General features: G+C 38.1%; 1 protein-coding gene across 1 annotated transcript in view; it reads right to left on the bottom strand.

Moving 5' to 3' along the window:
* Positions 1-13,382, bottom strand: part of lama1 (laminin, alpha 1) — an 89,199-nt gene that overhangs the window by 69,376 nt on the left and 6,441 nt on the right. Inside the window, exons 2-4 of the mRNA XM_051682541.1 lie at positions 11,003-11,173; positions 10,686-10,798; positions 331-573 (exon numbers count right to left, since the gene is read on the bottom strand). Coding sequence (XP_051538501.1) covers positions 331-573; positions 10,686-10,798; positions 11,003-11,173 — 527 coding nt within the window. The remainder of the gene's footprint in view (positions 1-330; positions 574-10,685; positions 10,799-11,002; positions 11,174-13,382) is intronic.

Here is a 13,382-nt window from a genome sequence, read left to right on the forward strand (position 1 = left end):
TAAGCCATTGCAATGAATAGTAGCATGCAAAACGTGAGAATATGTGTTTTGCACCCAAAGTTGCTGTAATGAATTGTAGAAAGCAAATAGTGAGAATGTGTGTTTTTGCATGCAGAGTTTGTGTGTCAAGCTTTCCAGTGAACAAGATCATGCGTTTTTAACACATAGTTAGTCCTTTTAAACTTTGCAAATAATAAGAGCATGCAATTAGTGAGAAGTACCCAAAGTTAGTGATATTACGCAGTGCAATGAATGGCAGCATGCAAAAAGTTATAGAAGTTACAAGCTATGGCCCTGCATGACCCCAGTTACCCGTCATACACTGCTCACCTCTCCGTGCTCCAGCGGCACCAGTCGTGAGTAGTATGACGTACAGATGACCTCGTCGTCTCTCTTGTATGTGGGTGGGCCGAGGCGAGGCGTGATGTTGTAGCGGGTCAAGCACTCGGTGTCGCTAGTGGCGTAGTACTGCCACGGCTGGAATTCAACGCCGTCCAGAGAACGCTCCAGAATCCAGTTACCTGGCCGCGGCGAGTTCGCTGCTTTGATGATGATGTAAGCGACCTGAAAGATCTGTGAGAGGAAAAACAAAAGGTGGTTTGGTCACGTGGAGGTTTTGTTTGTTACATTTAAAGCTGCTGTATTTGTTTGGTTGTTCTTTCTTGTATCTCAGTTTAATGTTCAGAGTCACTATCCATAATCCATTAGTAGTTTGACTTCCAGAAGATTAAAGGAATGTTACCGTGACTAGGGTCGCCAATATTTTGCAATGCGAATATGGGACACTTGAGCATTTGGAGCGCTTCAATACGGGACGGGACCAAAATCTTCAGACAAGAGCTATGCATTTCCAGTCAGATGAACTTTATGATTGACCTGTGACTGACTCGTTTCATCTGAATGTTAGGAGAGTGTGTCTTAGTGGTTTTGAGTCGTTTGATCTGTGTTCATAAGATTTCCAGAACCTCAAACAGAAGTGTGTGAAGACACCAGTGAGTGCAAATATAGACAGTGAAATGTTGGATTACAGGGTGATGTTTTAATTCATGCCTGGCTCAACATTCACCTGTGATAATCATAGGTTAGTTTATTGGAATGGTTGCTAGGGAAAACAACAGCTGGATTTTATAGACAGTACATCTATATGGAACAGATAAGCAAATTAAAGACTACTTTCAATAGAACATTAATTACAGGAGAAGAAAACTTGATTAGAGTTAACGAGAACTGGATTTAAAAATTTTCCGAAGAATATGTGAGTGGTGTTGCCCTGTTTGCCAGGTCGTTACTATGCATTTGTTAGATTGGCTTTTTTGGCATGTTGTTAAATGGTTTCTATGGTGTTCTAGGTGGTTGTTTATTGGCTTAAGTGAAAAGAGTCTCTGTGATATTTTGTTCTCTAGATATGAATTGAGTCCCTCCTTTAACTTCCTGAGACCCCACGTAAACATGCGTGGACATTACGTTTTAGCTTCGCTATAGGCAATGCATAATTTAATTTAATTTAAACGGACTGATCTCAGTTCAGGAGACTCTGTCAGTAAAGGGTTAAACTTTTGACACACTGAGTCATGTGACAAACATCATGGCACCGAGCGGAGTTTGTCTTTGGGAGAGACGCCAACAAAACTACATCTGGTCAGAAACCTAATTACGTTTTTACATTAAAACCTGTCTCTAGTTTAATTCGATGCGCCATTTAAAAACATTCATCGATTTATTGTGAAACGGCACGCTGTTAAACACAATGACCACGTATGTGGACTAAAGTCTAATTTTCCTTAAAATATCATGTATACACTGTGCATCAATGGATGCCTACAAAAGCTGAAACATTTTGTTTTCAGAGGCTTTATATGCAGTTAGGATGAAAATAAGGTGCATTTCAAACTGTTCTGAGACCAGTGCAGACAGACAGCACACTGGAGGTTAAGTCATTCACTAAATAGGGAGCAAGGGAGCATCCTATAGCTCTCTATGCAGTTAAGTGCATTCACTCCTAAAATCTGATCAAAAGTTCAGTTTCAGGCTGCAGATGATGTTTGGATCACAGCACACCACTATTAATAAATAGAGCGATCAAAACCGGTCTGTGAATTTCTTTCTGCTGTGATTATTTGCTCTGCTGAAGGTCAGTCTCGGAACACACAATCTGGGCATCTAATTTCATGCCTTATCAAAAGTCTAAACTTCACACTAGACACAATAATCATGACATGTGTCATGTGAGATCAGTTCCTGAAGATATTAAACATTGTGTCTGGACAGACTCAAGGTCATTTGATGCGGATATCTCAAAAGCAACATACAGTATGTGCAACAATGTCTCTCAGAAATTTTTCATGAATATTTAAGCATCACTGCAGACACACACACTAAATAAACACTATTAGCATGAGGAATCAGCGGTCAGGTCTTTATCCAATCAACACATCCTGTCCAAACACACAGAAGCAGAGGGGGCATTTGGGGCCTGTTTTCCTGTGTGGCCCCCCAGGCACTCACTGTAAACATACTGTCTGCTGTACAAACACCTCTGGAGGGTCTTCAACAGCTGTTGTGGTCCTCACATACAGACACACACACACACACACACACACACACCTGTGAGAAACTCTGCGTTTGTTAGTCGACTGCGCTTTACCTCCTGTAGTAAAACCATAGTAAAAATACAGGAAAACGAAATCTATATTAATAAAATTATAATTCTGTGGTTACTAACCCTTATGAATATTAACCATGGTTTTACTATACAAACACCACGGTTAACCCCATTAGTACTATAGTAAACCATGGTTACTATATAGGTACTGCAGTATTACTGTAGTTAAAATATGGTTTATTGTGAGAGTTTGTTTTAGTTTATTATGAGGGAACGCAAAACTCTTTCCGAAAATAAAAAGAAATTAATAATTATCTGAAAAACATTTATTTTATATCAAGTTGACAGCATTTCTTTTTTCCTACTCACTAACTGAGTAATGTTAGATGTATAAACATGAAGGTCGACCGAAAGTGGATTTTGCCGATACCGATAACTAAGGTGGTGGAAAAGGCAGATAACCGATTAATCAACCAAAGGTTTTTGAAATGTATTTACAGAATGATTTATAAAAACTGCCTTAGTCTTTCTTTACTATGACTGGCATAGATACAGAGTCAGCAAGAGTCCAAAATGAATAAAATCCCAATAATAATGCAGAAAAAAATGAAGATTTGGTGCATAATGCGGGACTTTTAACTATAAACAAGCCTGAAACACACCGGGGACTCTTATTTTGAAATGATGGAGACATGTCTCCGTTACAATGCTCTAAATTTACGTATTAACCAAATTAAGCTTTTTATAGCCTATATATTCACCAGATGCAGAGTTTTGTGTTTACATATATATATATATATATATATATATATATATATACATACACAAGGTCAAGGATATCTTTATTGTCCCGGAGGGGCAATTTGTTGTACAGTCAGCATTAACACAAAACCATCAGACAACATTAATAAATGGACAATAAATACAACATAAACAAAAAATCACATTGAATTATTTAAAAAGACAATGGCAGCTGGAACAAATGAGTTCTTAAGTCTTTTTTCCTACATGTTGGCAGATTGTATCTGCGGCCAGACAGACAGATAACTTAAACTCCTTGGATGGGGGGGGGGGTTGGTCTAGAATCAGCCAAAATTGACTGGGCCTTCTTTAAAACCATGACCTTGTCAGGGGGGCCTGGGTAGGTCAGCGAGTATTGACGCTGACTACCACCCCTAGAGTTCACGAGTTTGAATCCAGGGCGTGCTGAGTGACGCCAGCCAGGTCTCCTAAGCAACCAAATTGGCCCGGTTGCTAGGGAGGGTAGAGTCACATGGGGTAACCTCCTCGTGGTCGCTATAATTTGGTTCACTCACGGTGAGGCGTGTGGTGAGTAGTGCATGGATGCCGCGGAGAATAGTGTGAAGCCTCCACACGTACTATGTGTCCACGGTAACATGCTCAACAAGCCACGTGATAAGATGCACGGATTGACGGTCTCAGACGCGGAGGCAACTACGCCACCACAAGGACTTAGAGCGTATTGGAAACTGCCCGTTCCAAATTGGGGAGAAAAAGTGTAGAAAAAAAAACCTGACCTTGTACAAATAAGTTAAGTCATTCAAGATCGTGCCTGCAATTTTGCTGCACACTTTAACAATAAATCTGCAATCTGTTTCTATTTTTAAGATTAAGTGACCCGTACCAGCTGACAAAAGAAAACGTAAGGACAGATTCAATAAAACAGGAATAAAACATTTTCATAAAAGTATTATCAACATTAAAACTTTAAAGCTTACGGCATCTACCTGATACTCGAAGGTCAATTTGTCATCAATGACAGTGCCAAGATATCTGTACTGCTGCACAAACTCAACAGCCTGATAATTAAACACTACTTGGGATATAACCGTTGGGCTCCTCCTCAAATCTATTGTCATCTCTTTAGTTTTAGATACATTAATGTCCAAAAAGGACGAGTTACACCAATCTGTGAATTCTTCCACTATGGAGTCATGATAATTATATATACAGTATAAGAGTTGTTTACAAATTTAACACAATTAATCATGTCCCCGGACCGTATTAAGAAATATTCTTTCCGTCTGAGCAATTCAAGTGCTTGAAGTACCATCTGTTTTCTCCAGGGGGCAGTAAGTCAAACTCCAGCTGTATAGGCAACGAGCAGCTTATACAAAAAAGCAAATATCAGCACCGATTAATCAGTAAAACTGATATATCGGTCTACCTCTAATTTTCAGTTCAATTGAAATATAATTGTAGTCTTTAGAAAGCAGAATGAAACATAAAAACGGCAAATTTGGTTGTTGTGTTAAAATGTAACCTTTTAACTTTTATGTTTTAATTTTTTGCAGACCCCCCAGCACCCCCCTGAGGATCACTGGAGCCCAGTTTGATAACCCCCTTTGATAACTATGATGTGTTTTATCATAATAAAGGTGAATATTCTAAAGCAGCATTTCAACTCAGAACAATTTAAGAGTGAAAATGTATAAAGAACTAAAAACCTTTTATTTACTTCAGTCACACTTCAAAATGTCTTTGAATTAGATAAGACAAGAATATACGAAAGTAATTATCATCTGCGCTCAAATATTGCTAGAGCTTTTCTCAGAACTAACTTCACTTTTCTGAGCCATTTTAGCTTATTTTGCCATTCTTTTGTTTTTGCAATAATTTTAAATCAACTTGTGATTTTTAATGAGTGTATGAAGTTCACACAGGTGTCCTTGGAGTTCAGCACATTCACTATCAACACAATGACAAACAACACAAAGTGTCTTCATTTTACACACTAGATCTACTGTTTCAGCATTTCAAACATAACAAACTTCTAATAGTCAGATGTTGCACTTGAAAAGTGTCCTTGTGCTATCTTTCTTTCAAAAAATACTTTTTACGGCTACTGTAAAGCTTTTGAGTTCACCTGAGCTTTACCTGCCCACCTCTTCACCCTCCAGCTGTGTGTATATTTAGGGTCACATTAGCATGTGTAATCCTGAACTCATGCCCTCGGGGGTCACTCCTGCTTTATGTCTGTTTTCTCACTCGGTCTGTCGGTGAACTCAGACAAAAGCTTGACTCATCTGAACCGCAGACATGCCTGTGGCCAAAATCTGCTTTAACTGGGACTCAAATTCCTAAAGTTTAGCAAGAGCCACATCAGACTGGGTTTGTGGTTTAGAATATCCACCGTAGTACAAAGCACTACAGCTGGTTTTGGTTTTGTCAAGTCAGAAGCAGATCTTTAACTACTAATACTGGATTATCTAATGAAGTCTATTAACTGGGTAAAAGTTCAGGACTGCAAAGAAAATGGAGCATTTCTAAAAGAAAAAAAAAATCCATGGTTTACTATTTTTTGTGGGACTACACTCTGATAATTGTGTTGCTTCTGAATAAATCACACAAAGTTGCTTTAGATACAAATGTCTGCTAAATGATTTGTCATGTAACCTGAATAGAATCACATCCACACAAAAAAACATGTAAAACAGCTTATTTTGCACAATAATCTATTTTAGTTTAGAGTTGGAGAGGTCCAACATGGAGAGAGACTTTTAGAAATTCCTTTTTTAGTGGTCGACCGATATGGGTTTTTCAATGGCTGATGCCGATATCTAGAGAGCAGGATATATAAATGGTGATAAACATAACAACATCAAATCAGATGTACACAAAATTTGTGAAAAAATTGTATTCAATATTGACTTAGATTTGCATAAACTTGAAAATAAAAAACCTTGAAAACAGAGTGTTGACTATGTATTGACAAATCTATTGGTAGATTTCGGATATGACACAAGGTTATTCTATTCACTTCTGTTAATTGGCCAAGCGAACACGGTTATCGGCCGGTGTCTATAATCACAAAATGGCCAAATCCTGATCATGTCTCCCAAGAGAAGCATATACAAGGAGAAAAGCAAAGGACCTAATACAGAGCCCTGCGGCACTCCATATTTAACTTGTGCTTGATCTCACAATTCCTTGTTTACACACACAAAGTGGTAGTGGTCAGATAAATAGGACCTAAACTATGGTAATGCCTGCCCATAAATGCCAACATTAATTCTGAAACCTATCCAAGAGAATGTTGTTATCCATGGTTGTGATGTGTAATTGCAAAATGGTCAAAAACTGTCCGATATATCGGCCTTCACTAAACATGGCCACAAATTTCCAAAAAGGAAGCAACATGACTTCAGGAGGGATCTAGGCCAACATAACACATAAAATACAAGTCTAACTAAAGAAGAGTCAAAATAAATGACCTAATAAAACAACAACTTTCCTCTCTGACTCCCTCAAGGACAAATAGAAAAGAATGTCACCCACCTCCCTACGACTCCATAAACTTTTAAGATTAATAAAGAAAGCAGGCAAAAAAATATTTTAGCAGTGACCCAAAAACAATCACCACTGAAAAAAAAGATTTGCTGGCTCAAAAACCATAATGTAAGAAAATAAATAGCTTCTATTCAGAAACGTACATATTTATATAAAAAACCCTAGCTTTACTTAATTTTACTTAATGTGTACACCACAAAATATTAATTATAACGTGAACTTAGAGTGATACATAAAGTTAAAGAATAATGATGAGTTCCTTGAACTTCTCAGATTTTAAGTACTACTAACTCAAATGATCAAGTACAGATCTGAGGTTGTGAGGAATACCCATAAGACCTTGCACTTGAACAATTTATGTACGTTTGTTTGCTTAAAAAGAAATTATTGGGGCATTTATTTAGTTGTTATTAAGAATTCATAGAGATTTTAGCTCTTTTTAGTATTAATGATTATTTACCTTTTTAGAGTAAATAAAGTTGGATGAACTGAACCTGATTTGTGTATATCTAACAACGTTTTTCTAGTTATGCTGACATAAAGACCATAAGCTGAATTTACTGAAAAAGCGTTATACATAAAATGCTACATATATATTTTAAGTAAATCCAACACATGTTTTGTAAAAACATGTTTTGTGGCATGTTTTAATAGTCTTCTTAAACAAAAGGCCTAAAAGTTCATTTGCACATGAACAGCAGTGACCCAGTGTCACATGACTGCTCATTGTGTTCAGCCGTGACTAGAATGTGTTTGTCATAACAAACTCAGAACCACAAACCAAAACCATCAAAGAGAAATGACAAACATTTCAGCCAGTGTCTGAAGCAACTTTCATACAAATTAATAACAGCATGATTACAATATCAAAGGAAATAGATGACAATTATAGTTTTTAGCATTAGTTATAAGTGTGTAGTGGGTTCAGCTGAAATATTTGAGAGTATTAGCTGGAATGCTGTGGATTATTGTGACTCTTGACCTCTCTGGACAAACAGACTTGTGTTCTGAGGCCCCTGAGGGACTCAAATCGCTGAACACCTTCTCTCTGCTTCATTCAAACACACAGGAAACAAGCAAATGGCCTGCTAACACTGCTAGGGTACAATTAGCAGAGCGTTTCGGTTAACGGTGTGAAGATAATGGCAGACCTACACCAGCAGAGCAGGAGGGGTGAATGAAAAACAGGGGAAATGGCCCTCCACTGAGATTAAAGAAACATCACTTGAAATGTACTCTCTAAAAGCACAACTGAACTTTATTCTAGAAGTTTTCTAAAAAAAGCTGTAATTCCTGTATTTTTAGCCATCGTCCCTCAGGCCAAAAGCAATGATTCCCCTGAATTTTCGCTGCCTCTTATTCACACTAGAACTTTTTTCCCCAACATGAAGATGCTACGTTCAAATGTACATAAAATAAATTGCATTATTTTAAATGACATGTATAAAGGAAAAGTGTGTATTTTAGGTGCTGTGACAAGTCAGCATTTCTTCACAAGTTTTTCACCATTAAAAATACAATATTGCATTAATTAACGTTAACATATAAAACATTTAATGTTAAAAATGCAATATTATCTAAAAATTAACATTAACCAAAATTAAAAGTATTGTTTATTGTTAGTTCATGGTAACAAATGTACTTAACTAATGTTAACAAATACAACCGTATTGTAAAGTGTTATCCATTACAGTACACAAAACAAGAAAATTCAGTTTAAAGTAGTTTTAGATGATGTATGTCACACTGCGGGACACTGTTGACAATGCTTGAAATTTCATATCAACTACCCACAAAACTACGCGTACATTTTTATTAAGTGCAACAAAATCAATGAAACCAAAGAGCTGGCCAGAATATTTGTGTAAAAGTGAATAAAACATCAGTAAAAATCAGGTAGCTAAAATAAAATGACATATTTTAAATGGGGCCTATAAACATAAAAAAATATTAAAACAATAAACAAATATGAATATATGTATAGTACAAACACATAGCCTACCTGTAAGAGAGCAGATCTTTACAGGAAGGACAGTTTGGTTATTTTGCAGATTAGTGGCTCATATTTTCACTCTGTGTGAGTTTTCTGCGTCTTTGACCTCGTTTCCACCTGGTGTTAAGATGCGTTTTGGGTGATCCGATCACATGTGGTCAGCGTTAAATACAAGTCTAAACGGGGTCAAAAACGTTTTGTGATCGGATCGCAGAAGCCTCATACGAATGTGGTCAAAAACGCATGTGTCCACAGTGCATTTGAGGTATAAACGTGAATCCGTCCTGTATGCGTCCCGGCAGCAGTGAAGCACCACCCCTCACCTGTCAATCAACAGCTGTGCTAAAACAAAAGTTTAAACTTTGCCGGTTACGAGCGGCTTTAAATTGAAATAACCGTTCGAACGGAAAATGTAACGAGCGCTTCACAGATCTTCTTTAGTGTGTCTGATATCAACACAGATGAGAAGCACGAACACCTGAAACCCAGTTAATACAGGTAATCCACTAAAATAACGGGTAATTCTGTAATATTCTGTAATAAATTTCATGACTTATTTTCTGGGTTTTAGGTTTCGGGCATTATTCAGTAAGGTGTGCAAACTGTGTCTAATACCACCTGGTATTAAGATGCGTTTCGGGTGATCACATGTGGTCAGGAGAGACACATCGCTGTTTACACCTGGTCATTTAAATGCGTCTACTGTGACCACTTGTGTTCAGATTTGGAGGGGAGGGTCTCTGTTTCATGACGACATACATCAATCACTATGTCAGTGTGTTACTGCATGATAATAAAGCGCATCAAAGTAAGTGAAGACAAAGAAAATGCGCTGTTTCTCCCAGATGCGGTTGAAATTTAATATAAGCACAAATGCAACATGTCAAGCAGAATCATCCATTATTTTAGTGGATTATCTGTATTAAAGGAGCTTCAGGGGTTCGTGCTTCTCATCTGTGTTGATATCAGACATACTAAAGAAGATCTGTGAAGTGCTCGTTGCATTTTCCGATCGGACAGTTATTTCCTTTTAAAGCCGCTCGTAACTGGCAAAGTTTAAACTGTTGTTTTAGCGCAGCGTTTGATTGACAGGCGAGGGGTGGTGCTTCACTGCTGCCGGGACGCATACAGGACGGATTAGCGTTTACACCTCAAATGCAATGTGGACACATGCGTTTTTGACCACATTGTTTAAACGTTTTTGACCCCGTTTAGCCCTGTATTTAGCGCTGACCACATGTGATCGGATCACCCGAAACGCATCTTAACACCAGGTGGAAATGGGGCCAAATAATACTGTGATAAGAAGGAGCACCGGAGTTCCCAGCAATGCATTGCGGTATGAATAAATTATGCAGATTACTGTGTACTGTTTGCCGATTTTATATACACTGCTGTTAGTTGTAACTTTCAGCTATTTATCATTTGGTGATTATTCAGAGCTCATCTTATTCTTAATATGTTGTTTTAGGTTTTCAAAGTCATTGAGATCTGAATGTTAAATGATGAGGTCCACATACATCGATCGCTATGAATGTGTGAGATATGAAATACTTAGAGCCATAATAGGTTTCAAAATAAGTCTCCTGTGCTTCTCAACATTTTAATGATATGTTTATTGACTATGCACTCTCACGGACCGCCTATATCGCCTATAGGACCGGCTGTCCCTGCTGGCATTAATTATCGTAAATGATCTGATACTGCAAATCAATAGTATTTTTAAATTATGAAAGTCCACACAGCAGCTTTCAAATAAGATTGTAAAGACCGTCGTACCTGTCTCAAGTCCAATGTGATGGTGACCCAGTGGAACTGAGGGCCGTTTTTGATGCTGGGGCTCTGCCACCATTGGTTGGTGCCGTCGATTGCATTAGTAATGGGGTGTTGCTCTGTTTGAACCAAAATGAATAGAAAATGTTTTACAGTTTAGTGAACAAGGCTGTTGTAACTCACTTTTGTAACCACAAACATAGACATTGATGCTCTTTAAATCACACAGGAATAAGCTTTTCCAAACGTGCATTCTCGGAGGTGTCTCAAAACCATTACGGTTTTGGAGTCGACTCATTTGAAGAGCGGCGAAGTGACGCTACCTTTAGGATTCTGGCTGTTTGCATCACAGATCCGACACTGAGGGTTTCTGATTCGTCTTCCTGGAACATGTTCCACGAGCTTACAGTACATCTCTGAGTCCGGCTCGCCACAGGTGGCGTTAGCGGTGATTTCTGAATTGCTGGCGAGATTTAGAATGGCAGGAAACAGACCTGGAATGAAAGATAGAGAAATTTTATTCTGTGCGCTTCTAGAAGAGATGTTTCCTCAGAAAATGGCCAATTCCTCTTCTGTCTTTGAAGAACGCCCTCTTCCTCCCATGTGTCTGTGTGCCCCATTCATGACACAAATAACTACATCTTGGACAACTGACAATGGCAGTCATCGATTCTCATGAGCTGGTCTTTGGTGTGAGGAGATAACCATCATCCCGTCCTGACCGCTCATTACAGAGAGCAGACAGCTCAATGAGAGAGAACCATGAAGAAGATGAGGATGATAAAAATCTTCTGCCCTACAGAAGGTCATGAGGTCAAAGTGAGATTTTAGAGAGCTGCATGAGCACATATTTGTAAATCAGACCATTTGTAGTCACACACATACACACACACAATGTTCGAATGGCCTCCAGTGGTGCTGAACACACTTCAAACGGCTGACAGATAAAGAGTCTTTCACTGACTGCAGCTGCACATCTGCAACGTGTTTGCATGTCAGAGACACACTGAGTGCTGGCCGCTGCTGTCAGCGCATTTAAACCACCCTCTGAAAAACAATCAATGATAAAAACACTTCAAACAAACACATTTGTCTGCTGATCCTAAAGAACTTTCTTGACTTGATAAATTAATAAGTATTTCTTGATACCTGCTAAGGATTAGACAGTTTTGATGAGTTTGTCACATCTAGTGATTGATTAAATGGTCAGGCTGATACTTTTCTGCCATTTTAACATTATCAACACGAACCGATAATTTTGCCAGATTTGTTGATTAACACTTTAAGCTCTGAAGGTGTTTTTAAAGATTTCCTGTTTCAGTGGCATACCCAAAATTAAAGGCTTATAACTCAAGAAAAAAACAAAAGAAAAAAACAAGGAGGGTCAAGTGTTTGGTATCATTGTAAAGAAAACTTTTCAATTTTTTTTAATGATTTAGATTATGATACATTCTGCGACTGTCAGAAACTGCTGGAAGAAAAAAAGTCACAAAACAATTAAGTCAACAGTGTACTTTTTTCTTATTTTTCTGATTTTACATTATATGTAAATAAGGTGGCTCCGAAAACTGATTTTGTTTTGTTCCCAATCATGTCAACTGTATCTGTTTCATTCTGTGCCATTTGAGTCATCATTATCAAAATGAAACACTTCTGATTTTTCTGCAAATTTCAAAGCACTTGATCAGTTTTGGTCATAATGTCTACATGCATTGGAAAGTAGAGCTTCTAATCTTTAAAACGGTACCTATTTTGTGTTGGTCAAGACTGTAGTTGTTAATATTTTGACGATTATTTATTTTTTCCCCATTCATGCTTAAAGGGTTAACAGAAGTGGTCATTCCATCAGTTCCAAAATCTACCGATAGCCTTGTTTATGCATAGGACACTTTTTTTATTTCTTAAATATGTTTAATGAATTTTAAGTAAATATTGTGTAAAATAAGTGCTAGTTTCATTTAGCATTACTTTGGCATCAACTACTATTGTAAAAACCGATATCAGTCGATCAACATCTAGATATCTACTGCCACTTTTAATTAATTTTATTAACTGGGAACAATAACATGATGCTCATTTTCTTCTTTCAGATCTATTACATTATTCAACAGTTCATTACAAATTTAAACAATGACTTGAATACACCTTTTCTCTTCTTTTTATCCCCTTTTCTCCCAATTTGTAATGCCCAATTCCCACTACTTAGTAGGTCCTCATGGTGGTGCGGTTACTCGCCTCAATCTGGGTGGCGGAGGACAAGTCTCAGTTGCCTCCGCTTCTGAGATCATCAATCCGCGCATCTTATCATGTGACTCGTTGTGCATGACACCGCGGAGACTCACAGCATGTGGAGGCTCATGCTACTCTCCACGATCCACACACAACTTACCACACGCCCCATTGAGAGCGAGAACCACTAATCACGACCACGAGGAGGTTACCCCATGTGACTCTACCCTCCCTAGCAACCGGGCCAATTTGGTTGCTTAGGAGACCTGGCTGGAGTCACTCAGCACACCCTGGATTCGAACTCGCGACTCCAGGTGTGATAGTCCCACCCAGACCCTACCTTGAATACACATTTTCTATGATGAACATGTTTTCCATTTTTAAGTTCAAAGTCATTTGCATATTTTTTTCTGATGTTTAAAGTCAAAAGTGTCATGTGGTGTAACTGTATAAAGTCTCATTAAAAGCTGAAAT

The sequence above is a fragment of the Myxocyprinus asiaticus genome, chromosome 41 (genome assembly GCF_019703515.2).
Source record: "Myxocyprinus asiaticus isolate MX2 ecotype Aquarium Trade chromosome 41, UBuf_Myxa_2, whole genome shotgun sequence".
In the NCBI taxonomy this organism is placed as follows: Eukaryota; Metazoa; Chordata; class Actinopteri; order Cypriniformes; family Catostomidae; genus Myxocyprinus; species Myxocyprinus asiaticus.